This window comes from Rhinolophus ferrumequinum, chromosome 2 (assembly GCF_004115265.2).
Source record: "Rhinolophus ferrumequinum isolate MPI-CBG mRhiFer1 chromosome 2, mRhiFer1_v1.p, whole genome shotgun sequence".
Lineage (NCBI taxonomy): Eukaryota > Metazoa > Chordata > Mammalia > Chiroptera > Rhinolophidae > Rhinolophus > Rhinolophus ferrumequinum.
In genome coordinates this window covers 10,319,920-10,347,680 of record NC_046285.1, presented here as the reverse complement: position 1 = coordinate 10,347,680, position 27,761 = coordinate 10,319,920, and the positions used below count along the sequence as shown (strand labels likewise).

Below are 27,761 nucleotides of genomic sequence, written 5' to 3'. Positions count from 1 at the left end.
AGCGGGTGAACCGCGGACCCCGCCGGTGGCGTGAGCCCATTGGCCACCTGGGCAAAGAGGTGAGCGGCTCCGCCAATCCTTTCCCTCGGAGGGGACTGCCCGGGCTTGCGAGGGGCTGGGCGTGGGAATGCAGGGATCCTGCTGCCCAGGGGGTGGGAGGGGCGAGGGTCGGGTGGGAGTGGGCAGAAGCACCGCAGAAGGAGGGGGATAAAAGAAAATTGAGAAAGTCACTTCTTCAATGACTGATACCAGGCAATAGACACACTCTGAACAAAGATTTATCAGTAGGTGGCGACCCTTATTGTGGACATCTATGGTAGATTTGCCCCCCAAAATTGAGGAGAAACTCCTGGGACCTGGGGAAAATATAGTTATATTTAAATGACAACTGTAAGGAGAATTAAAGCACACTGCTGGCGGAGGAGAAAGGAAATTTTAAAACCTCCGCTCTGCCCTTTGTTTCTGTAACAACAATATTGACAGTAAAGGAACCGGGTTACAGTACTCCGAAGTCGTGGAAGCACCTCCAGCTCTCTGTCCAGAGCGTCAGTCAGTCCTGCGCAGCGAGCGAACAAGACTAAGCCATCTGCTCACTTTGGGAGCGGAGGACTTTTCCTCACTCAGGTTTGGATACAATTTCTCACTCCCTGGGAAGGTTTTCTGTCTCTGCCTATGTCAGGAGAGGATCCAGGACCAGGAAAGAAGAGCTCAGGTATTGTCCATTTCTATCTGTTTCATGATCTACAACTTCTGGTTGAAGTTTGCGGATCCACTATCCACGTTCTTTCAGATTTTTGATTCTCTCTTAAATAGCTCTTATGAGGGCATACCCACTTCTGTTTTCTGGCTGAACAACAGAATTACCCGCCTTCTGCTATTTCTTTCTTTGCTTATCTACATAATGAAAAGAAGGTGGAAATGCTGTCTTCAATCAACCAAAGTTTATTAAACTTTTTGTAACCAGGTGGTCACAATGACAAAAGTGGTCGTGTGATTCATCCTATATTAAATTTTAATTTGGGCTAAATTCTAATAATAACTCCATTATCTTTATATCTGTCAGAACATACAAGTAAGTCAACATCCATGTTATTTCTAGCATAGCTTATGGCCAAAGGATGGTTGCTGGCAGAATCCAAAAGAAATCATTCTATTCTAAGGAACTTTGAGATTTATAAATTATGAAGGTCACTTTTCTTAGAAAAGCATAATAAAGATTTTATTGCAATCCTTGTATGTTCTGAATTCCAGGAGAAAGTAATGTCTGGATTCCTAGGCTGGCCCTACATGTGGGTTACAGATAACATTTTTCCAACAAGCTGAGCATATTTTTTCCCTGGTTATGCTTCCCCACCCCCATGGCTGACATGAGGAAGGGGAGAAGAGACCAAGGAAAGAGGCAGAGAGAGGTTCTAAACGGAGCCAAAGCACACAGCATCGTGCCTGCAAGGGGTCAGCGTGGCCCAGCGCAAGTGTAGGCGCCGAGCTCGAGCCATCTCAGCCGGTCACTTACTGTTGCTTCTGGTCATCATTTGGCAGTGAAACGTGCAATGTGCCTTTTTCTGGCAAAGTCTTGAGGATGTATTAGAAAGAGATTTACTCACCCTTCCAGTGGATGATTACCGCTCATAAAAATGTTTTTGAAGAAGGCTTAATAAAATTAAAACCAATGTTATACAGTCCATGATAAAAAGTATTACAAAATTTAGTTTGATCATACACACACACACACACACACACACACACACACACACACATATACACAGAAACATACACACAATACATATGTAAAAGGCTGGGAGGCATACAGCAGAATGTTAATGGTTATATTTGGGTGGTGGGATGTAAGTAATTTAAATTCTTTTCTACTTACTTACAGCTTCCAATTTCTTATCATGCATATTTATTAGTCTTAAAACCAGTTTTTTAAAAAATAGTCTAAAGAACAAATGTATAAATAGGAAACTAAACCTTATATATTTCAGTTGTCACAATATCTTTATTATGGTCTTCATTCTCTCTTTTTAACGAGTCCCTGAGTGACAGGGATTGCTGCTTTTTGTAAAGAATTGAAAAACTGTGAAGGAATGTTCACGACAATACATATCCCACTTGATCACAAAGCTCCATGTAACATCAGCACACATACTGTGGCTTTGTAAGTTTTACCGTAAACACAAAAGGAATATAACTGTGAATCAAAATAAAATTGACTACTTACTATTTAAAGCTAAATTCTCCACCCAGCAGATACAATATATGATACAATCTATTATATATAGTTACACTTATGACCCTTCAGGAAGGTCTCCGAGATTACCAAAGGTGCTGCGTGCGGTTGTCCTGGGACTTTGCTCCAACCTTAGTGATAACTCTAGGGTGTGATGTTTTTCAGGATGAAAGCGAAAGGCAGAGGAATCGCCTGCTTGCTGGTCTCCTTCGCTGTGATCTGCCTGGTGGCCCCCCCCGGGGGCGGGGCCTGTCCTCGCCGCTGTGCCTGTTACTTGCCCACAGAGGTGCACTGCACCTTCCGGTACCTGAGCGCCGTTCCAGACAGCATCCCGCCCAGTGTGGAACGCATCAATTTAGGGTGCGTGGGGCCCTTGTCCCCTTCTCAAGGAGGGATTGCCCTCAAAGCACTTGTGACTTTGGGAGATCAACCACAATTGTAATTCTGAAATGAGTGTATGAGGATTTTAACTTTGTTAGGGCAGTAAGAAAATGTTTCCCCTAGAAACTTTTTCTAGAGGAAAGTTCTTCTACAACCTGGAGTCATTCTTGGTAGGTTGGGAGTTCCGTGGCTCTGGAAAAGCTTCATGCTGGCTACCTTTGTGCTGGAAAAGAACAAAGCTGTTAGGAATTAGGGTTACAGTATATCAGTGAGAGATGACAGGACAACTAGCAGTGTCCTACATATGAAAGAGATGTGTGAAAAACTGGCTAGATGCTTTCTGAAGGCCCTAGGCCTTTTTTCCACACAAACTGACTTATTTTTAAATGCTTTTTAAAGTACATACCTAATTATGTAAATCTACCAAAAGGTGGCTATATTTTAAAGGTTCATAAAAAACTGTGTCTGAACATATGCGTAGTTGAACTTGGTATCATTTAACATTAGTGAGCACCTACTATGCGCCAAACACAACGACGGTACCAGGGATACAATGCATAAGCTGTATCATTCACTTCTAGAAGCTGTAGTTAAAGGGAGAAGACAGATGTACAATCAGTACAATTTAATAAGAAGCTTAATAGAGCAAAGGACCTTGGGAACAATCACTAATAATAATAGGTACCATTAATTGTCTGCTTACTGTGTCCTGACATTGAGCTAAGCACTCCTCATGTACTCACTTAACCCTTATAACCCCTTTGGAGTAGGTTCTATTATTTGCATGTTATTGGTGAGAAAACCGAGGCACAGAAAGGTTACTGATTTTATCCTGGGTTTTGCCACTACCAAGTGCCTGAGTTCATAATCATGGCCAATTTGGCTTCAGAGCCCAGGTTTCTTATCCACTGTTTTATGACGTGGGAGAGTGAGGGGACACGTCAGAAAAGCGTGGGCTGAGTCTTACCAGTGTTCACGAACAGGGAGGGGCGGAGCAAGGCACCCCCCCCCCGAAGGATTAGCACACGCACAAAGGTGTGGAAAGGAGAAGGGATGTGGCATGTTCCAGGGATAGGAATAAGGTGGTGTTACTGCGACTGCAAACACTGGGCAAACCTTCTGTGGCGTCTACTGAATTTCAGTAATATGTCAAGCGTTGGATGATCTTCGGAGAGCACGGGTAACGTAAGAGCGGCATTGACGTGTGTGTGCACGTGTGCGTGCGCGTTGGCTGTTGCTTTGACATTTGCACTTTAGTTGATAGGCTTAGCTTGTGCCTAAAAAGACCTTTTCATTTCAGGTACAATAGCTTGGTCAGATTGACGGAAACAGATTTTTCTGGCCTGAATAAACTGGAGTTACTGCTGCTGCACAGCAATGGCGTTCACACCATTCCCGCTAAGACCTTCTCAGATTTGCAGGCCTTGCAGGTGAGACTCGTGGGGGGAAGGCACAGGTGAAAGAGGTGAGGTGCCTCTTCCGAAAACTACCTGTACCTATAGCATCCAAAAATCAACATCCTGCAAATTATTAGTAGACATCCAGGGAGAATGTCGAAAGAACCGATTTCTTTTCAAAAGCAACAGTATGTGGAATTTAGAATAATGAAAAAAATTCTGAGGCAAGTTTTCTTATACCTCAGGCTTATAGGAAAAAACATTAATACCCAGTGATTACGAAACCTTTACAATTGAATCCTGAAAGGCTACTTCTACTCTTGTTCATCTGGAAACTCAATGTGGTTACTAAATAAATTGCTATCTTAGAAGTGAGCTTTCTATAGAGCAATATACTTTTTTAGTTTCACTTTACTTATTTATTTATACCCTGCCTTGTTCAACAAAACTTTAAAAAGTTCGGGGACTTTCCAGGATGTGTCAGACATTGTGAGAATGATCACTTCAGTAAGTGAAACAGTAAAAGGTAAAATAAATCTAATGATGAGAACAAAGGGAACACAGTGAAATGCAGACATAGCTCAGAACATCTGTTATAACTAGGACTTGAGGCTTTCAAGGAGCTAATTCACAATTCATGACATCTATTCATTTTTAATAAATAAAAACGAAATAAAACTCTTCAGGAAAAGCACAACCACATCTGATTTTAAATCAGAGAGATTATCTCCCAAAGCTCCTGATAAAATAGATACAGTGTAATAAAATAGTAATGTCCAATAAAATAAAGTCAGTAATATCAAAGATAAAATGCCAGTGTGTATAGAGCCTTTTGTCATCATACCAGCGCTGTGTAAAGCCATATAATTCAGTCTAGGTATAGGATTCGAGTTATTTGGTTTAATCAGGCTTTATTTGGAATACGTGTGTTCAGAGGATTAGGTGAAATACTTATTCTTCATGCAGTTCTCCACACACTTATACTTTCGAACAGGTTGTCAGTAGATATTGAGGAGCAATGAGTTTGAGATCGTACTCTCAGGGTATATTTGGGGCAAAGCTCTTCTATGTTGCCAATTTAATTTTTCTTTGCTTATTAGGGAAGTTGGCATTCCAGAAAAGCACTCTCAACAGAGATGACAGATTAGGTCAAGTCAGGAAAAAGTTATGCGAAACCATTGTTTTTACTAGCATTTCTTTTTCTTTCCTTTTTGGAAAAGAAAGTTTGCTCAACTAGTAACTGGAAAAGAAATTGAAAAAGACACACACACTACTGAAATATTCAAAAATTATTTTAATTTCAATTCAAAACCAATTAAAATCATGTCACTCATAATATCAAAAAGTGGAAAACACCCCAAAGGTTTATCAAGGATAAACAACATATGTTACATATATGCAATGAAATACTATTTGGCATTTATAGAAAGGGTTGAAGGACTGATACATGCTAAACATGGATTGGTCTTGAAAATATTAGGCTAATTGCAAACAGCTAGACACAAAAGACCACGTTTAGTATGGTGCCATTTATTTTAAATGTTAAGAATAGGCAAATCTATAGAAACAAAGTAAGTTGGTTTTCTAGGGCTAGGAGGAGCAATGAAATGACTGCCAATGAGTATTGGTTTTACTTTGGGGTGACGAAAAATTTCTAAAATTAGAGTGGACATGGTTGCACAACTCTGTGAATATACTAAAAACCACTGAATTGTACATTTTAAAAAGGTAAATATTATGGTGTGTGAGTCACATGTCAATAAAATCATTATAAATGTAAAAGATAAATGAAAAGCAATATACTTATGAAAATTCAGGTTCAAGAAATCTCAAATTTACTTAAAATATCAAGATACTTAAAAAAACCTTATGGAAAATTTCAACTACATACAAAAGTAGAATATAATGAACCCCGGGGTAGCATCACGCAGCTTCAATAGTTATCACCACATAACAGATTGTTTCACCTGGACCTTCACTCACCTCTTTTCCACTTCATTGCATTGTTTTGAAACAAATCCATGATATCATAATGTTTCATCTGTAAGTACTTCAATATTTCAATGATAAGGAGTCTTTAAAAAATAACATTATTATTATATCTTAAAGTGTTAGCAATAATTCCTTGATGTCATCAAATGTTTGTGAGTGTTCTAATTTCTCTGATATTCTCTTATTTAATTTGCAACTACTTTGTTTGAATTAGAACTCAACTACGGCACGCACATCGCATTGTATTAATTGCAACATACGGTTTATTGATATGCTTTTCCCTTTTGTGAAAATTCCTTTGACAAAATAAATGTGTCCTTTTTATTCTTAGGTCTTAAAAATGAGCTATAACAAAGTTCGAAAACTTGAGAAGGATACTTTTTATGGCCTCAAGAGCTTGACACGGTTGCATATGGACCACAACAATATTGAGTTTATAAACCCAGAGGTTTTTTATGGACTCACCTTTCTCAGACTGGTGCACTTGGAAGGAAATCGGCTCACTAAGCTCCATCCAGATACATTTGTCTCTTTGCGCTACGTCCAGATATTTAAGACATCTTTCATTAAGTACCTGTACTTGTCTGATAATTTTCTGAGCACTCTCCCTCAAGAGATGGTCTCCTATATGCCTGATCTGGAAAGCCTTTACCTTCACGGGAACCCCTGGACCTGCGACTGTCATTTAAAATGGTTGTCTGATTGGATACAGGAGAAGCCAGGTATCAACACTGTTTATTTCTTTGTCATACTGTAATAGAAGAAAGCTGCCTGAGGAGTTTTATCAGTAAGTGGGGAGGCCACAGTAATTTAGCTGGAAAAAAAATGAAGTCTAAGTAATGATTCAGTGATAACGAATTCTCTTAATTCGTTAACGAATTAGTCATCCATTGTTTAAAAGGCCAACTATCCAATCATCACTCCTGGCTTTTGGCAAACTTGGGGAATAAGAAATGTGTGTGTTACTCATCCCTATTTACCATGAGCCATAAAAACCCTTCCCTCTTCTTACCTTCCTTTCAGTCACTCAGTCAACAGATCCTTTTTGGAGCTTCATTCAAGGTTCTTTGCTCGGTAATGGAAATACCAACGGCACTCATTGTCTCTGCTTTAAGCACACCTCTAGTGAGTTACAGATAAGCAAACAGACAATCAGGGGTGAAATGTGCTTTGATGGGGAAAGTAGAATTTACCATAAAGAAAACAAGGTCCATTCAGTCACCAAGTAGTTATCATAAACCTGTGTACAAGAAGCCACAGAAAACACAGGGATCCAAAAATGAACAGGACACATTAGGTCCCTGCCTTCGTGCAGCCTACATTTTTGTGGGGAAAACCAGCAAACAACTAATTAATTATTAATTATTAAATTAACGACTATTAATTATTACAATTTTATTTAAATGAACTAAGTCCTTAAGACAAGGACCGAAAGGAACCCAGCAAAGGAGGACGGTTGGTTACTTTGAGAACATTCACAGGCATTGTACTGCCATGTGGGGATCCCGCATACATGGGAGGTGGGGCCGCAGTCCACTCTTTGGAGAGTTTTGGTTTGAGGTGAGGAAGGAAGGGTGTCAGCCAGATGGAAATGCGCCATCACGCAGGACTCCTCAAGCAGGAGAGAGATGAGCATGTTCAAGACGAGGAGAGATTGTTGAGAGGGAGACAGTGACAACACTAACACTACAGAAGGAGCAGATCATCAATGGAGCAAGTCCCCTGAGAAGATTGGGGAGCAAGATATCCAGCCATAGCTGGAGGGATGCTCCTTAGGAGGCAGGAGGAAAAAGGACTAGATGGGCACAAAGGCAGGTGAGTTCCTGGGTCTGGGGGAGAAGACAAAGGAGGTTCTTATGTGATGGCTTTTCCTCCGTCATAAAGTTGTAGGAGAGGTGACGGAAGAAGGTGCTAGGAAGGAGTCGAGGTTGGAAGCTTGAGAAAAGTAGAAAAGGTTTAAAGTTGCTGCTGTGAAATCCAAATAGATTTTGTGTGTGTGTGTGTATGTGTGTGTGTGTATATACAATCACATATACGAGGTCTGACAATTAAGTTCGTGAACTTGTTGCAATGCTGTTGCTAACCTTTTTTGATATCAGAGGGATTATTCATTATGAATTTGTACTAACTGGACAGTTAACCAAGTTTACTATTTGGAAGTGCTGAAAAGGCTGTGCAAAAAAGTTAGACGACTTGAACTTTTCGCCAACAATTCATGGCTCTTGCATCACGACAATGCACCAGCTCACATGGCACTGTCAGTGAGGGAGTTTTTAGCAAGTAAACAAATAACTGTATTGGAACACCCTCCCTACTCACCTGATCTGTCCCCCAATGACTTCTTTCATTACCTGAAGATAAAAGAAAAAATGAAAGGAAGACATTTTGATGACATTCAGGACATCAAGGGTAATACGAAGACAGATCTGATGGCCATTTCAGAAAGAATTCCAAATTATTTTGAAGGGTGGACTAGGCACTGGTGTCAGTGAATATCTTCCCAAGGGCAGTACTTCAAAGGTGACTGTAGTGATATTCAGCAATGAGGTATGTAGCACTTTTTCTAGGCTGAATTCATGAACTTAATTGTCACACCTGGTATCTATATGTGTAGTCAGTTAATAAATTAGTCAAAAGCTAATCAAAAACATTAGCTGAACATTGTGAGGTACTTTAGACCAACAGACACCATCTTTGCTCTCCAGGAGTTTAGTATCTTTTAGGTAAAGATACTAAACACATAAAAAGACATTAAAGCTATGAATGAAAAACATCAAATAGTTATATTGAAGATTTAGTTCTGTAGGATCTCAGAGTCAGTAAAAATTACTTCTGCACTGGATAAAAACGAGGGAAATGGGGCTGGAGCATAAAAGATACATTGAAGGGAAAAGAAGGAATAAGACAAAGAAGCAGGGAGGTAACATGTCCTCAGTTTGTGTTTGATATGGTGGTAGATGCTTTCTCTTCAATCCTCACAACAATCCTCAATGTATAGGTGAAGAAACTGAGGCTTTGAAATGTTAGGTGTCTGGGCTAGTCATTTAGACCCTTTATCCCTCAGTTTTCTCATCTGTAATATAGGGATAATAATTGGAAAGAATAATTACGATAGTACATACAAAGTGCTTCGTGCAATGTGTGACACAAAGTAAGCACTCAATACATATAAGGATTAACATTATTTTCATTGTCACCCAAGTGACACAGCTAGAAAGCAGAAAAGCAGAAACTCAAAAGTCCAGATAATTTCCTAAAATGTATTTGGGATGAAGAAACTGCTTTGTATATAAATAGGCAGATGTAGTAAGTTGTATGAAAAGGGTAACGAATGGCCCAGGTTGCCTAGCATAGTGTCAGTATAGACTAGCAAGGTGTTTTGAACCCAACGTGGGGGAGCACTGAATGTCAAGCTAAATAGTACTTTAGCCTATAGAAGAAAAAAGGAAGATTTTCTAGTGAAAGATTTTGAACACATTTTCCCAATGAGATGCTTTTAAAGGAGCTCCAATCTGTGAGCACTGGAGTGGGGCGAAACACGAGCCCAGCGGGGGAATGACAGACTGAACTATGAGGTGGCCACACCTGAATGTAGCTTCTACAGCTACATCTCAAAGGCAGTAGGGATTGAGGGGGGGTTGCTCAATACTTTCAAATACCATGGAGAGGTAAAGGAGAATGCGGAATGAGAATGAACCGTTGGCTTTTCATGTGGTTGCTAGCTGGATTATGGGGGGAGGATGGTGAGCAAATAGAGGAAACTCATCTGAGAAATGAAGCAGTGAAAACGTTTTAAAAAATAAGGTGACGCCCCCAGGGAGAGAACTGTATAACCAGAGAGAAAATGCTTCTGTGTTCATGTGGGGACAGAGCCAGGAGTGCAGTTTCCAGGCTCTCGCCCTCACGTGGAAGGTGCTGGCTCAGGTAGTAAATGGCCATCAACTGTGATTGGATGGCCATCAGCTGTGGCTAGTTGGCCGTCAGCTGTAACCAGTGAGCCATCGGCCACTAATATAACTGCTGTGGCTACGCTAGCAGCAAATGGGGGCTAGCAAGAAGATGGTGGCTGGCAAGCGTGGATTGCAGTTAGCACGGCCGATTGCAGCTAGCAAGTGGGGTTGTTTGGCAGAGAGAGAAGTGGATGGCAGGTTGCAGATAGTGTGGCTCCTGCTTCCTCTGTCTCCAACCCAGCCGCCAGCGAGACTATAGTGGTGTGACTCCCCTGTCTATGGCTCCATGGGTGTTCCTTTCTGGCCTCACCATGTCCTGCGTTCTTATGTGGGGAGCGGGACCAGAGACCCTGCATGACACCCCACATGACAGTTCAGCTCCTACAAGTTTTCAAACCTACTTGCTATTTTGGTACTTACCTGCTCTGGTGACAAAATCAGGCTCATGTACATTGTTAGCACCTAACATTTCACCAAGTGGACTATGCCACTGAGTGTAAGATATCCAATTATTTTATAGGCTAGAGTCCAGGAATTGGCAAACTCTAGTCCACGGGCCAAACCCAGCCTTCAACAAACTTTTGTAAATAGAGTTTTAGTGGAACACACTCATACCCAGTTCTTTACATAACATCGATGGCTGCTTTGGTGCTCCAGTGGTATAGACGGCTCATGTCAGAGAACTATGGGTCACAAAAACTAAAATCTTTACCATCTGGCCCTTTCCCTAAAAAGTTCGCTGACCCTAGCCTAGGGAACAAAGCCTGAGTTCCACAGCCTGGCATGCCAGCTCTTCCCAGTGTGATAGTAACATTTTACTATATTTATTAGTATTAGATGTCTGTTACCTTTCCTATGTCTAGTTTATCTGTCCTTAGCTGCTAGAATGTGCTTAGGACATAGTAGGTCCTCAATAATTTTTGTTGTACTACGCTTTTATCAATTAAATAGCCATTTTGATGGTGGACACAAATGAGCCCACCACCCACTTATGGTCTTCATATGGTCCTGAACTGTATGCGTGTGTGTGATGGTTTCAGTCGTGTCTACATAAGCAATGGTTCTCCTTTTGACTGAGATGCCTTAATGATAATCCTACAGGACTCACGAATCAGTCACATCAACTTCTTCTGCTTTGAAATTTTTTTCATCTATTCCAAGAGGTTTTTCAGTTTCTTGTGCCTTCAGTTGACTCATGTGGTGTGTGACAGGCAAGCTTTTTGCACATCTTGCTCGTCAAATGTAACACTGCTTCATCTATTTGTGGGTATCTTCCATTCGTAGGTTCCAAAAAGCTCTTGGCTTTGCTTTTCTATAATGTATGGATTAGTGTCTATTTCTCTGACAAACATTTGTGTTACAAATACTAAATTTATGTCCGGCTGCTGTTTCCATGCTGTTCTACTTAGATAATAACTTCTTGTTTTAATGCTAAAGCATAGTATAATCTTAATAAAAACATTTTAAGTGGCAAATTTAATATTTGTATGTAATACCAACAGTGCCTGTAACTCAATTGAAGAGAAAATAAAACAAATAGCTGTGACGGTATTTGTGTGTGTACAGGCAGTGGTAGCTCTATCAAGACTGCCAGCTGTTCAGCTGGTGCTGTAAAACACCTCCAATTGTAAGACATATCTCAATACATAAATTAGAATGTGGGAGAAATATGGTCTTAAAATGAAGCCTGCCTGCCTCGTTCCCTCCCTCCTGTCCTATAGTCTTTCCCGAGCATCTATTAGCCCAGCTTGGGGACATACAGATGAACAATCATGGCGCTTATAGTCTTGTGGGAAGACAGACAACCAGACAAGGCATTCTAATAGTGGGTGATGCGGGTAGGATAAGAGAAGTGGGAGGTACCAGAACATAAAGCAGACAGCCCACTGGGAAGAAGTGCTTTCCGCTGGGTCCTGAAGGATGTTAAGTAGTTGGGTAGCAATGGAAGAGGGTGTGTCCGACAGCAAGTGTATGGGAAGTAGAATCAACAGCACGTGCCTGGTAGGGCATGGCAGAGTTGGGTTATGGAAAGCGTTTCTGTGTGCCTGGAACTTAGAGTGATAGAGGGAATGGAAGTGACATGATCAGATTTGCATCTGAGGCAAAAGAGCTGATGGCCAGGGCCTGCCCACTCTGGCCTACGTGGCCAGCCATAAGCATACCTAGAGGGGACCACGATTCTGTGACAAGGTTTAACAAAGCCAGAAGTCTGCCATGTTCTCTGCTATAGCAGGGTCTGAGCCCTGGGTGCTGATTAGTAGGATGGAGTCACAGCTGGTTGGTAAGTGGGGGGTCTGACAAGAGCCCCTCATGAGTGCTCAAAGCTTTGCAGGCTTGCCATCCACCTCCTCTGCATGGGTTTAGATTCTAAAATTTGCTGTAGAAAGCCGAGTAGCCAGGTCTGTGTGGCATTCCTTGTTATACTGAAGTACATACTGAAAGGTTTGGCGTCCGTGGTCAGAGGTATTTTCTTGAGCCTTTGTGAGGAATTGTGCCCATGTGGGAAGGTAGTGTGACCCTGTCCCGCCACTCTGGCAAATGAGATGTAAGTATAGTGCTTCTTTTAAATGCTGTGTCCAGTGCATAATATGGGAGCTACTCCATGGAACAGCATGGAAGTCCCTGGCTGCATTGTGTGTCAAGTAAAACTCTACACCTCTTACCAAGTATTTCAGTGACTAGCCATTTTATTTAAAAAACAATTTTTTTCAGTTACAGCTGACATACAATATTATATTAGTTTCAGGTGTACAACATAGTGATTAGACATTTATATAACTTATGAAGTCATCCGCCTGATAAGTCTAGTACCCATCTGACACCATACATGGTTACTACAATGTTATTGACTATGCTGTACATTACATCCCTGTGACTGTTCTTATAACTGGCAATTGGCACATCTCAATCTCTTCCCCTTTGTAACCCATCCCACCCAACACTCGTCCCCTCTGGCAACCATCAAAATGTTCTCTGTCTATGACTTTGTTTCTGTTTTGTTTATTTATTTATTTATTTATTTATTTATTTATTTATTTATTTATTTTAAATTCCACATGTAAGTGAAATCATATGATATTTGTCTTTCTCTGACTTATTTCACTTAGCATAATACCCTCTAGGTCCATCCATGTTGTCACAAATGGCAAGATTGCACTTTTTCTATGGCTGAGTAATATTCCACTGTGTATATGTACCAGTTCTTCTTTATCCACTCATCTATTGACGCACATTTAGGTTGCTTCTATATCTTGGCCATTGTAAATAATGCTGCAATGAACATAGGGGTGCATATGTCTCTTTGAGTTAGTGTTTTGGGTTTCTTTGGCTAAATACCCACAAGTGGAATTCCTGGGTCCTTCTTTGTCTCTTGTCATAGCCTTTGTTTTAACTTCTATTTTGTCTGATATAAGTATTGCTACTCCAGATTTTTTATTTTTTCATTTCCATATGTATGAAGTATCTTTGTCCATCCCTTTACTTTTGTGTGTGTCCTTCCATCTGAAGTTGGTCTGTAGGCAGCATATATGTGGGTCTTGTTTTCTTGTCCCATCAACCACCCTGTCTTTTGATTGGAGCATTTGATCCATTTACATCTAAAGTAATTCTTGATAGAGATGTAGTTATTGCCATTTTATTATTCATATTTTTTCCCTTCTTCTTCTTAAATAAGCCCCTTTAACATTTCCTGTAATATTGGTTTGGTGGCAATAAACTTCTTTAGCTTTTTCTTGGTTTGGGAAACTCTTTATCTGTCCTTTGATTATGACAGCCTTGCTGGGCATGGTAATCTTGGTTATAGATCCTTGCTTTTCATCACTTTGAATATTTTCTGCCACTCCCCATTGGTCTGCAAAGTTGAGAAATCAGCTGACAGTCTTATGGGAGCTCTCTTGTAGGTAACTAACTGCTTCTCTCTTGCTCCTTTTAAGATCGTCTCTTTGTCTTTCAAGTTTGGTATTTAAATTATGATGTAGATACATCAAAATATGATGTAGGCCTCTTTGGGTTCATCTAGTTTGGAACTCTCTGTGCTTCCTGGACTTGTATGTCTATTTCTTTCATCAGATTAGGGAAGTTTTCTGTCATTATTTCTTCAAATAGGTTTTCAATTCCTTTCTCTCTCTCTTCTCATCTGGTACCCCTATGTGAATGTTGGTACACTTGATGTTGTCCCGGAGGTCCCTTAAACTATCCTCATTTTTTATAATTTTTTCTCCTTTTTGTTGTTCTGATTGGATGTTTCTGCTACCTTATTTTCCAAATCACTGATTCAATCCTCTGTTTCATCAAATCTACGTTGATTCCCTTTAACGTAGTCTTCATTTCAGTTATTGTATTTTTCATTTCTGTGTTTTTTTTTTGTTGTTGTTGTTTTCTAGCTCCATTTTTGTTTTCTATCTCTTTGTGGAAGTTCTCACTGAGATCATTGAGCATCCTTATATCCAGTGTTTTGAACTCTGCATCTGGTAGATTGCTTGTCTCCATTGTTTAGTTATTTTTCTGCAGTTCTGTTCTTTCACTGGGATATTGTTTCTTTGTCTCCTCATTTTGGCTGACTCCCTGTATTTGTTTCTATGTATTAGGTAGAGCTGCTATATCTCCCGGTTTTGGTAGAGTGGCCTTATGTAGTAGGTGTCCTGTGGGGCCAGAGGTGCAGTCTCCCTGGTCACCTGAGCTGAGTGCCCCAGGTGTGTCCCTGCTGTGGATGGTATGTGCCCTCCTGTTGTAGTTGAGCCTTGAGTGCCGTTGGCACATCAATGGAAGCGGCTGATTCTTAGGCTGATTGGCTGTGAGGATTGGCTGTGTCTACAGCAGAGGAGCTGTGTGCCAGGGCTGACCCACAGAGCAAGATGCACTGGGGCTCTGATGCCTACTGAGTTTGCCCTTTGGGTTTTTCATTTGTGGAGGTGGTTGGGTGGTGCTCTGGTATGGTCTAAAGCTGGCCACTGGATGTGTTGGTTCTGGGACCTCTTGGGAGGGGCTCTGGTGTAGGCCAAGGTCAGCCACAGCCACTGCCTATTGGCTGACTGGTATGAGCTACAAAGTGATCTGCAGATGATGCCATTTGTGTTGAGGTTGGAGGTGCCTGGGAGAGACTAAGCTGAAATTTGAGGCCAGCTACCACTACTGCCAAGCTTGGGGCCACTTAGCAAGAGGTACAGGGCAAGCTGAGGGTCAGACTTGCCTTCTATGGGTTTTGTGAACCTTTGAGAGATTTTTGGAAAGTCTGTAACATGAACCAAGATAAGCCATTTGTATGGAAAAGAATCTTTAAGTGGCTTGGATGGGTTCACAAGTGGGGTGGGGTCTCAGGATGGGGTGAAAGTTGTTAGCCAGGTTTATGGAGACTCAGACTTGGTGCCTACCTGTAACTGCAGGCTGTGTGTAGGGAGGTCTTAACAAAGGAACAATGGCTTCTTCCAGCACTTCTGTTTTGGAAAAAGCTGCCGCTCCAGTCCTCACTCTGATGCCAAACAATTCAGTTCTTCCCCATTTCTCCCTGGCATTTTTCGAGCTGTTGTGCTGGAGCTCAGAGTGAGTGAGACCGTCAGCAATAAGTCTGTGCACAGGCCCTAAAAGAGGAATGCATGATACTCCAGCCACCCTCCCTCTTACTCAGCCACAATCTCCGCTGGTTTTCACAACCAGAAGTTCTGGGGACTTCTCTTCCCAGCACTGGAACCCAGGGCTAGGGAGCTCCATGTGAGGATGGGATCCCTCACTCCTTTGGTGTGGGCGGGGAGCCCTCCACAGCTGAGATATCCCTCTGGATTTTTAACCGTCACATGAGTGTGGGGACTGCCCGTTCTGTTTCTGCACCCCTCCACCCCACCGGTCTCCACGTAGTTTCTTCTGTATGTCCTTAGTTATAGGGCTTCTGTTCAGCTAGTCGTCAGGCAGTTCTCAGTGATGGTTGTTCTGTAGTTTAGTTGTAATTTTGATGTTGTCCTTGGAGGAGGCGAGCACAGTGTTTACCTCCTCTGCCATTTTGAACTGAAGTCCAATGACCAGCCATTTTAAATAGGGTCACCACAATGGTCTTTTTAAATACCAGGTCTGTGACATTTGAATACCTGAAAGAGAAGGTTTCTATTATTTTGAAAGGCTTAGGTTAGTCCTACTGCTATAAAACTTTCAGGCTTTGGATTTCACCAAAATGTGAGACTTTTAAAGGGGTGTCCCTTTGCTTGGCTACATTGTTCTTCCTCCTTATTAAACCTGATTCTCTTCCAATGAGTCTATGTCTACCTTAGTCAATTCAGTTACCAAAGTCACAGTATCTTCCTTTACTCTTTTACTTAGTCACCCTCCATGTTTAACCAAATTCTCACAGCCTACTGATTGGTTCTACTTGCTTCACTATTTCCTGCATCCATCCGTTTTGCTCCAGTCCTATTTCTACTAAGCTAGACCAGGCCAAGATATCTTATAATTTAATCATTGTTCTTTTGGACAATGGAAAGTAACTTGGATTTTTAATGATATCCAAGGGCTTACAAATGATAATTTATCAAACAGTGTATCTTTTAAAAGACAACAAAGTTCTATTACTCATAAAACATTAAAATGAGCAAACAGAACTAAACTACTGTTAATAAAAAAAAAAGTGACAAACGTAAGCATATGAGTTTGTTTCCCCAGATTAGGAAACTATTCGTTCAACTAATTTTTACAGAGTAGCACGTATATGTCAGGCACTTTTGAGGCATATGGAATACAACCGTGAACAGGGCAGGACAAAATCCTGGTATCTATGAATATAATATTATGACAGAGTATATAGACAATATCTTTTTTCAGAAGACAAAGACAATATCTTTTCAGAAGTCAAAGACAATATCTCTTTTTGAAGACAAATATCTTCAACCAAAGACAAAAAAAAAAAAGAGGAAACTTCTTATTAAACACTAAAATTTCAAATTGTTTCAAATTCTAGTAAAAGCTATTTTTTTTCCAAAATGTTCAAATGTTAATTCATAAAGAGGCTACAACTGGCAGTAATTCAGTTGTCATTTTTTTCCTAGATATAATAAAATGCAAAAAAGACAGAAGTCCCTCCAGCCCTCAGCAATGTCCGCTTTGCACGAACCCCAGGAGCTCTGAAGGCAAGCCCTTAGCTACGGTCCAAGCTGCAGCTTTCCTGTGTGCCAAGCCAACCATTGATCCATCTCTGAAACTGAAGCGCCTGATGATTCTGGAAGACAGCGGTTCTGTGTCCATCTCTCCCCAGGATTTCATAGTACCCTTCGGCTCCCTCACTTTGAATATGACAGACCAGTCTGGAAATGAAGCTACCATGGTCTGCAGTATCCACAAGCCCTCAAGCACACCATCCATTGCATTCACACAAGAAAATGACTACATCATGCTAAATACATCATTTTCCACATTTCTGGTGTGTAACATTGGTGACAGCCACATTCAACCAGTGTGGCAAATTCTGGCTTTGTACAGTGACTCTCCCCTGGTACTAGAAAGAAGCCATTTGCTCACTGAAACACCACAACTCTGCTACAAATATAAACAGGTGGCTCCGAAGCCTGAAGACGTCTTTACCAGCATAGAGGCTGATCTCAGAGCAGACCCCTCTTGGTTAATGCAACACCAGATATCCTTGCAGCTAAATAGAACTGCTACCACGCTCAGTACGTTGCAGATCCAGTACTCCAGTGATGCTCAAGTCACTTTACCACGGGCAGAGATGAGGCCAGTGAAACACAAATGGACCATGATTTCCAGGGATAACAATACTAAGCTGGAACGCACTGTTTTGGTTGGTGGGACAATTGACTTAGACTGTCCAGGCCAAGGAGACCCCACTCCACATTTGGAGTGGCTTCTAGCTGATGGGAGTAAAGTGAGAGCTCCCTACGTTAGTGAGGATGGACGAATCCTAATAGACAAAAGTGGAAAACTGGAGCTGCAGATGGCGGATAGTTTTGACACAGGTATCTACCACTGTATAAGCAGCAATTATGATGACGCAGATATTCTCACCTACAGGATTACTGTGGTAGAGTCCTCCATAGACTCGTATCACGCAAATGGAGCTCATCATACCATTTTCGTGGGTGAAACACTTAACCTTCCATGCCATTCTACTGGTATTCCAGATGCCTCTGTTAGCTGGGTGCTTCCAGGAAACACTGTGCTCTATCAGTCCTCAGGAGAGAAGCAGATTCTTAACAACGGCACACTAAGAATACTACAAGTCACCCCAAAAGACCAGGGTCTTTATCGTTGTGTTGCAGCCAACCCATCAGGAGTCGACTTTTTGATTAACCAAGTATCAATCAAATTAAAAGGGCCAAGGCCAGAGGAGCATAATGTAGAAACAGATGGGTCTGGACTTGATGAGTTCAAGCCCAGCATTAACCGTAAGGACCCGCCAGTGGCACAGCTCCCTCTGTCTGCTCCAGCGGGAGGGGAGGCTGGAGAACAAGCCTTGAGCCCAAGTAAAAAGCACAGCTATCGGGAGTTTATATTCCGGCGGCGTGGAGACTCAACACACCGACGTTTCAGGGAGCACAGGAGGCCGTTCCCTCCCTCTGCTCGGAGAATTGACCCACAACGCTGGGCGGCACTTTTGGAGAAAGCTAAAAAGAATACGATGCCAGAGAAGCAAGAAAATACCACAGCAAAGCCACCTCTGCTGAAAATAACTGGTGAGGAAGGAGACTCTTCAGGCATGCTCCCTCCAGATGAGGAATTTATTGTCCTGGCAACTAATGTTCCCCATGTTCTGGCAAGGACAGTGACTGTCGATTCCAGAAAAATACCTGACAGCCCTGTGACGACTGCAACTGCTGGTACCGAAGTCTCTCCAATTGTGAGTCCGCAAATGTTACCACCTGAAAAAATGATAGATGTCAAACTATCTACTACTATTAAGACTACAGCCATGTCAAAGAACTTAAATACATCAAGCAAAATACGAGGCACACACCACCAAAATTTATCCACTATCTTTTCTCTACTACCTGAAACAACTCAATTGCTGGATATTGATGACATGGGGTGGAGAAGAGAGCATTTGCAAAGTGCACCCCCGATAACAGTGGGGTCAGTGACCAGAGATGTCCATACGAACGTGCTCAGTAGTGCCAAGAGCAAAGCTGATACATTCTTAGGATCAAAAAATGCCACGAATGGGCATCAGACATCTGTAGCAGGAGGCAGTGAACCCAGGAGCAATCACTTCTCTTCTCTCATTCCTCAAAAGCCTGGGACCTCAAGGCTCCCGTCAGGCCCACACCCTGCTGCCCATTCTCAGGTGCAGATCCCTACACGTAACACAACTGATATTCCGTTGTCCAGACGCTTTGGAAGACGGAGGAAACTTTGGGGCAGGGGGCGAATTATCAGCCCCTACAGAACTCCGGTTCTCCGACGGCACAGATATGGCTTTGTGAGGCCAACAGCCAGAGGTTCTTCTGAAAAAAGCAGCACTGCGTTTTTGGCCCAAGCGCTCACTGCAGGGTGCCCATCCTGTTCCCCCAGCGAAGGACTCACCACGGCTGCAGCTGCCTTGTCTTTTCCAAGTGCTTCCCCCATCACCCTCCCCAAATCTGACATGGCCATAGTCACATCAGAAGAGTTGACAACTCTAGCCCACCATCCATCATTGCTATTTGAGAACAAACCAAATGTAGACAGGGAGAAAACAAAACTCACAATAAAGTATCTCAGTGCTGAAAGTACCCAAATGACTCCAAGTGGTACAGTCATGACTCCTGCCCCAACATCTGTATCTATGGAAGAAACTCCCACGACAAATAGCGGTTACCCAGGTGTGCCTCACACCCGCGAAGCTAAAAGAGACTCAATAATTATATTGCCACTTCCAGGTCCCACCACCAAGCCATCTATGCCTACCACTACAGCCATTACACGATTTTCAGGAAGGAAAATTCCCTGGCATCAGATGTTTGTAAATAACCATAACCAAACAGAGAGCTTAAAGAGTCAGCATAAATTTGGTTCACCAAAAAGCACAGCTACGGTGCTTCCTAAAATATCTCCTGCTTTACCCCCAGATAAAGCTTCCCCCTTCCACTTCACAACACACTCAGCAAATGGGATGCACATTCCCTCTATAACATTGGCTACAACTCACCACAGTACCCCCAAAACACACAGTCCTGTGAGTCTCCCTACAAGGAAGGAGCTGCCCTTCCTACCCGTTTACCCTACACTTCCTGGTATAAGCAAGGAATCAAGTACAAATTTCCTATCAGTGCAGACAGCCACGCTGACAGCAACTCCTACTGCACCTGCATCTATCACAATCAATAAAATCCAAATAGCCAGGCCCAGGACACAAAAAGTACAAAGCCAAAAGGAGCCTCAGAAGAACAGGAATGACCCAAACAGCTCTCCAGCCCAGAGTTCTGGCTTCACTACATCCATGGCTATGACATTTCCTGTTCCAACTGCAGCAGAAACTTCAACCAAGCCCAGCATCTCTGCTTTCACTCACCACCCCCTAGAAAACGCCAAAGGAATTTCAAGCACAATTGATCTTTATCCAAGAACACTTAATCGGACAGATGTAATTGAAGGATCACCCCAAGAGACTCACACTTTGAAGAGCACAACTGCTTCTGAAACCACTCTGTCCAGCAAACTCCACCCGAGGACCACAGCCAGGAACACAACCATGAGACACTCAACGGTGCCACCATTCCTGAGCAGCAATCACACTCCACTGCCAATTCCCACCTCCCCTCCCTCGAGTAATCAAAATGCAGTTACTCACAATGAGGCAACTCCCGTTTTCTGGATGATGACAAATACAATGGTCAAATCACATGAACCCTCAAGGAACAATGCTGATCCACAGCAATCTGCAGCAAAGGTGGTTGCAACATCTCCCAGGGTTCATCCAAATGCCAAGTTTACTACTGGAACCACTGACTTTATCTACTCCAATCTGTTACATTCTACTACTATGCCAGCACTAATAACAGTTAAACCACTGAATTCTAAATTGACTCCTTCTCTCTGGTCAGAAAACCACTTTTGGCCCAGGTCATACCCAGAAAATGCTGAAAAAGGCAAAAAGCTGGGAGTGAGCAAGTTGCCCAATCTGGGCTTGCCAGAGGACACCACTCATGCTTCAAATTGGGACGTACAGAATACTGCACAGAGTGACTTTGATAAGACACAGGCTCAAAAAATAACAACTTCTGAACTCCTTCCCTTTGACCCTTTGTCTAGGAATATATTCACAAGGCCCAGAATAGTTGGAGGGAAAGCGGCGAGTTTTACTGTCGCGGCTAACTCAGATGCCTTTCTTCCTTGTGCGGCTCTTGGGAATCCCCTGCCCACCATCCACTGGACCAGAGTCTCATCAGGTATTTAAAAGTTTCTTTACACTTAGTCTCCTTTAGTTATAAAATGGGAAAGATTGTGTTATAGTTCAAGGTTACACATCCAAAAAATCAACACCAGTTTCAAATTTCACCAAGATACAGAAACTATTAATATCCTCACTTAACATCTGGTGCGTGACTGTCTTGCTCATTAGGTTTTAAAACATACGGTAGTTAAGAGCATTTTTTGAAATGCTTTGAAAGCAGATGCAAAGAAATATGATTTGAAGAAGAGAGACTTGTCATTGTGTTGAACCATCGGGCTTTTAAATTAAAATTATGGGGATGAAAAAATTCCAGGAATAATTTAAGCAATGTGAAGACTAGGTGTCCTACTTTTAATTTTAAATATATTTGTTCTTACCTTCACATAAAGATAGCCCTCCTCTCGAGACTTCTAGTTGAACAAGTTGTTTTCTATCTAAACTTCGATGACCTATGGTTATGCATTTTTCTCCCATCAGGACTTGCTTTGTCTGAAAGGAAACAGGATAGCAGATTCCGGGTGCTCCCCAATGGCACCCTGTACATACAAGGGGTGGCCGTTCAGGACCGTGGACAGTACCTGTGCTCAGCATCCAATCCTTTTGGCACAGACCGCCTCCATGTCACCTTGTCCGTGGTTTCCTATCCCCCCAGGATCCTGGACAGACGTACCAAAGAGATCACAGTCCATTCTGGAAGCACGGTGGAACTGAAGTGTAGAGCTGAAGGTAGGCCGAGCCCTACGATTTCCTGGATTCTCGCAAACCAAACAGTGGTCTCAGAATCCGCCAAAGGGAATAGGCAGGCCCTCGTGACATCTGACGGAACACTGGTCATCCACAATGTCAGTGTTTACGACCGGGGCTTTTACAAATGCACGGCCTGGAACTCAGATGGCCAGGATTCACTGCTGGTTAAAATACAAGTCATTGCAGCGCCACCTGTTATTCTAGAGCAAAAGAGGCAAGTCATTGCAGGGATTTGGGGTGAAAGCCTGAAACTGCCCTGCACTGCAAAAGGAACTCCTCAGCCTAGCATTCACTGGGTTCTCTCTGACGGCACCGAAGTGAAACCACTACAGTTTATTGATTCCAAGTTGTATTTATTTTCTAATGGGACCCTCTATATAAGAAACATAGCCTCTTCAGACAGGGGCACTTACGAATGCATTGCTACCAGCTCCACTGGCTCGGAGAGAAGGGTGGTAATTATTACAATGGAAGAGCGAGAGACCATCCCCAGGATAGAATTTGCATCCCAGACATGGAATGAGGTGAATTTTGGGGACAAATTACTACTGAACTGCTCAGCCATTGGGGAACCCAAACCCCAAATAATCTGGAGGCTACCATCCAAGGCTGTTGTTGGCCAGTGGCACAGGTAAACCACACCTTTGTATTGAGATTGTCTTTATCTACTTATCTGTATATTTCTGAAATGAAAGAGTGAGTGTGAGAGCAGTTTTAGAGAGCCCAAAGACTCTGCACACAAAACTCTCTCTACAGAGACCTAATTCTTTTGAGATTAATGTATATCAATTATATAAAATCAAGCTTCTTACATGCCTAACTCTATGGGCCAATTTCTTATTGAGTTTACATAGTTAAAGGCAGAGTAGAAGTCTCATTTGCTTCCACAGTTGTGACCATTTTAAAATGGTAACTGTGTATATGTATTCATAATTTTTTGATCCAAAAAGAGAGAATTTTTGTAATTCAATCAAGGTCCAGGAGAGATGCACTCCATTATTTCACCCTTCAAAGTGTCCTATTAAACATTTAAAATTTTAGTATTATCTCTACTTACTTCTTCCATCTGACAATTGCAAAGCACTTTATGAAATTCACAGCAATAAGACCTTCACAAAGGGAAATGTGTTCCCCAACTCTGATGTTGTCAGAAACACACTTTCTCTAATGTGCTCTGCTACAGGCTTATTATTAGTTTCAGGTGTACAAAACAATGTAATAGACATTTACACCCTTCACCAAGTGATAACCCCCTGGCCCAATCTACTGCCCCTCTGACACCGTATGTAGCTGTTACAATTCCATTGACTCTATTCCCTATGCTGCACTCCACATCCTGTGACTATATATATAAATAAAATTATAGTTGACATTCAGTATTATTCAGCTTCAGCTTCAGGTGTACAGCACAGTGGTCAGGCATCTACACAGTCCATGGTCTCCCTAATAAGACAAGTGCCCTATTAATACTGGCTTATTAATACTGATTTTTATCTGGTTTTCTGTGTAGATTAAATAGTCTCTGAAAGTAACAACTACAGCTTATGAGATAATTAATTTTTGCCATTTGCTTGACTTCATGCTATGATTTTCCATGACAGAAAATATGGAATGTGTATTTGTTTTATATATTTGCTTTTCATAATAGAAAATATCCAGGCAGGAAAAATTTCATGTGATATGAACTTCTACTTATGCTTATAAGTTGAACAGATTTTTTTTTTCCTAGGGTCACACTGTAAGTTGGTATTTTATGTAGTTAATGAATCTAACTTGTGATCTTTAATTCAAAAGTAAAAGTTAATTTTAAATTTTTTCCTCATAAGTCATTAAAAGTACTTGACCAAATGTTAAATTGAAATTAGATTTAAAATGAAAACATACTGAGCTATGAAATGTAAACTTTAGAAATAACATGTTTATGTTTATCTACTATATGTATAACCATTTATGGTATCAAATATTTTCAATGCTTTAGCAGTTTTTGCATTTAATATTATAACATCAGTATGTTTCTCTTATTGCCTTCATGTAATTATAAGCATTTCATTAATGTTGAATGCCAGTGCTCTTTGCTGAAATTAATGCATTTAAATTCCAAGGCACATGGGGAGGCATTTTAAATTAGGTCCCACAAAATTCTGATGCACGTGGTGAGGGAACTGCATTGAGAAGAAAGAAGAGCAGTGGTTCTCAGACTTTGCTACACAGGAGAATCACTTGGAAAACTAAGAATCCCAATGCCAGTGCCACATCAATCAAGTCAGAAACTCCAGAGATGGGACCCAGCCATCAGCATTATTTTATACTACACAACTGATTTTTACGTGCACCTAAGTTTGAGAATCAGTGCCTTTAGAAAGGATTAGGAAAGGATAATAGCAGATGGTGGTGTAGGATGGTGACAAAGGACAGGGTTTGAATACCAGTCCTGGGACCTGAAGTAAGCTACTAAGTCTCTCTAAATACCAATTTTCTCAGCTGTACGGTGAGGAACTACTTAAAGATCTAAAAGTAAACGCAAAGTTCCTAGCAGTTTCCATTCCCTTTATTACGTGTATCCATTATAATTTCACCTTGGTTTACAGGCCAGAAAATGTTCTTCTACACCTGAAAAAAAAAAAAGCACACCAGCACCTTTTATCATGTTGTACTATAATACTTTCCGCACTTCTTACGTGTGCTGGAGAATAAAAAAGACTTGACGCTGTTTGACTTGGTTAGCAGTTATGCTATGAAAGTATCCACACTTTTCTCTCCAGTTTCATTGAACTGCTTAGCTCATGTTGCCAAAAAATTAGAAAATACCTAGATTTTCAGCGATGGGTATTCTTAATCACGTTTTTAGCACCAACTCAACTTCCACTGATCTTTCTGAATAACTAGTTTTACCAGGAAAGATCTGCCACCTGGTGGTTCACTGTGTGAATGGAAGGCTGTGTAGTGGCTTCGGGGGAAAAATGGTGTTCCCCAGTTCAATCTAATGCCAGGACCAGCGTCACTTTACAGCTGGCTGCAAAGGGCAGACGCTACAAGTTCCTAGTAAAGTCTTACATTGGCATTTTCTCTCTTTATAACAAAGTAGAAGTTATTTTGTAACCAAATAACTCTAAATATTTTGTTACAATATCTCCTTAACAAGTACAATGGGGCATCTTTTCTGACAAGTACGTATGAAAGTTCTTTACCGACATATATTACAGAATGATCATTTGATATGTAAAATGGTCAAGAAAGTTATGTCTAAGAATATAATATTTCTAGCATTCTCCTCACCATTAGAATTATTTTTTAAATCACCATGTAAAGGAGATTCATTTGAAATTCATCTGAGAAAAACACTGCTTGTTTGCACTAAATTCTACTTATTCAGTTAGATTTCTTCTTTCAGCAGGTGGCTTAGAAGACAGTAAATAAGTTAGTACTAACTTTAGTTTTATTGCAACAGTTTAAGAAAATATCCACTAAGCTAATCGTAAGTAACTAAGACAACTCTCTTGCCCCTGGCCGGCTGTTGCTGACAGCTGCACACTCAAATCAGTATCTTCTCTCCTTAGAATGGGCAGCAGAATCCATGTCTACCCCAACGGATCCCTGTTTATTGGATCGATAACAGAAAAAGATGGTGGTGACTACCTGTGTGTGGCAAGAAACAAAATGGGAGATGATCTGATACTGATGCATGTTAGCCTAAGACTGAAACCTGCCAAAATTGATCACAAGCAACATTTTAAAAAGCAAGTCTTTCACGGGAAAGATTTCCAAGTGGATTGCAAGGCTTCTGGCTCGCCAGTGCCCCAGATCTCTTGGAGTTTGCCTGACGGAACGATGATAAACAATGCAATGCAAGCCGATGACAGCAGCCGCCGGACCAGGAGGTATACCCTGTTCAACAATGGAACCTTGTACTTCAACAAAGTTGGGCTAGCAGAGGAAGGAGATTATACTTGCTATGCCCAGAACACTCTAGGGAAGGATGAAATGAAGGTCCACCTGACGGTAGTAACAGCTGCCCCACGGATCAGGAAGGGGAACAAGGCCAACACAAGAGTCCAGGCTGGAGACACAGCCATCCTTGATTGTGAGGTCACTGGGGAGCCCAAACCAAAAATATTTTGGCTGCTGCCTTCCAACGACATGATTTCTTTCTCGAAAGATCGGTACACATTTCATGCCAACGGCTCTTTGTCCATCCACAGAGTCAAGCTGCTCGATTCTGGCGAGTATGTGTGTGTGGCCCGAAATCCTAGAGGGGATGACACCAAAATGTACAGGATGGACGTTGTCTCCAAGCCTCCATTAATCAATGGCTTGTATACAAACAAAACTGTCATTAAAGCCACAGCTGTGAGACATTCCAAAAAGCACTTTGATTGCAGAGCTGAAGGGACGCCATCTCCTCAAATCATGTGGATCATGCCGGACAATATTTTCCTCACAGCCCCATACTATGGAAGCAGAATCACGGTCCATAAAAATGGAACCTTGGAAATTAGGAACGTGAGGCTTTCAGATTCAGCCGATTTTATCTGCGTAGCTCGGAATGAAGGAGGAGAGAGTGTGCTGGTGGTACAGTTGGAAGTATTGGAGATGCTGAGAAGACCAACATTCAGAAATCCATTTAATGAAAAAATTGTTGCCCAGCTTGGAAAGTCCACAGCATTAAATTGCTCGGTTGATGGAAACCCACCACCTGAAATAATCTGGATTTTACCAAATGGCACACGATTTTCCAATGGACCACAAAATCCTCAGCATCTGATAGCAAGCAACGGTTCTTTTATCATTTATAAAACCACCCGCGATGACGCAGGAAAATACCGGTGTGCGGCAAGAAACAAAGTTGGCTACATTGAGAAGCTGATCGTATTAGAAATTGGCCAGAAGCCAGTTATTCTTACTTATGCATCAGGAACAGTTTACTGTATCAGTGGAGAATCCTTATCGTTGCACTGTGTGTCTGATGGAAGCCCTAAGCCAAATATTAAATGGACTGTGCCAAGTGGTCATATAATAGATAGGCCTCAAATTACTGGAAAATACATATTGTATGAAAATGGCACCTTAGTCATCAAAGAAGCAACAGCTTATGACCGAGGAAGCTATATTTGTAAGGCTCAAAATAGCGTTGGTCATGCGCTGACTACTGTGCCAGTAATGGTTGTCGCCTACCCTCCCCGAATTATAAATCGCCCACCCAGGAGCGTCCTCACAAGGACGGGGGCAGCCGTTCAACTCCACTGTGTGGCCCTGGGAGTCCCCAAGCCAGAAATCACGTGGGAGATGCCTGACCAACCCCTGCTCTCATTGACAAATAAAGAGAGCACACATGGCATTGAGCCTTTTCACCCACAAGGTACCCTCGTCATTCCAAATCCCCAAACCTCAGATTCTGGAATATACACATGCACAGCAAAGAATCTACTTGGGAGTGATTCTGCAACAACTTATATTCAAGTAATTTGATATGACATAAAAATGAACAAAGTCAACATCTGGACAGAGTTTATTTTTTGGAAGAAGTTTAATCAAAGGCAGCCATAGGCATGTAAATGAATTTGAATACATTTACAATATTAAATTTATATGGACATGCAAAAAAAAAAAAAAAAGACTTGTAAATAAATGCATTATGAACTGATACTGATTTCTTCAATGGATCTCCAAACAAAGTTTTAACTTAAGGCACTTTTATTTTG

At 41.7% G+C, this 27,761-nt stretch overlaps 1 protein-coding gene across 2 annotated transcripts; it reads left to right on the top strand.

Moving 5' to 3' along the window:
- Positions 1-27,700, top strand: IGSF10 (immunoglobulin superfamily member 10). Of its 2 annotated transcripts, XM_033088246.1 has the most exons (8): positions 1-59; positions 484-712; positions 2,396-2,590; positions 3,912-4,041; positions 6,332-6,722; positions 16,979-21,310; positions 21,793-22,693; positions 25,620-27,700. In XM_033088246.1, the coding sequence occupies exons 3-8, from the start codon at positions 2,397-2,399 to the stop codon at positions 27,526-27,528; spliced, it is 7,857 nt and encodes a 2,618-aa protein (XP_032944137.1). In that variant the 5' UTR covers positions 1-59; positions 484-712; position 2,396; the 3' UTR covers positions 27,529-27,700. The 2 variants fall into 2 exon arrangements, with proteins under 2 accessions (XP_032944137.1, XP_032944141.1); XM_033088250.1 differs by lacking the exon at positions 1-59 and having other exon boundaries at positions 482-712.
- Positions 27,701-27,761: the final 61 nt, after the last annotated feature.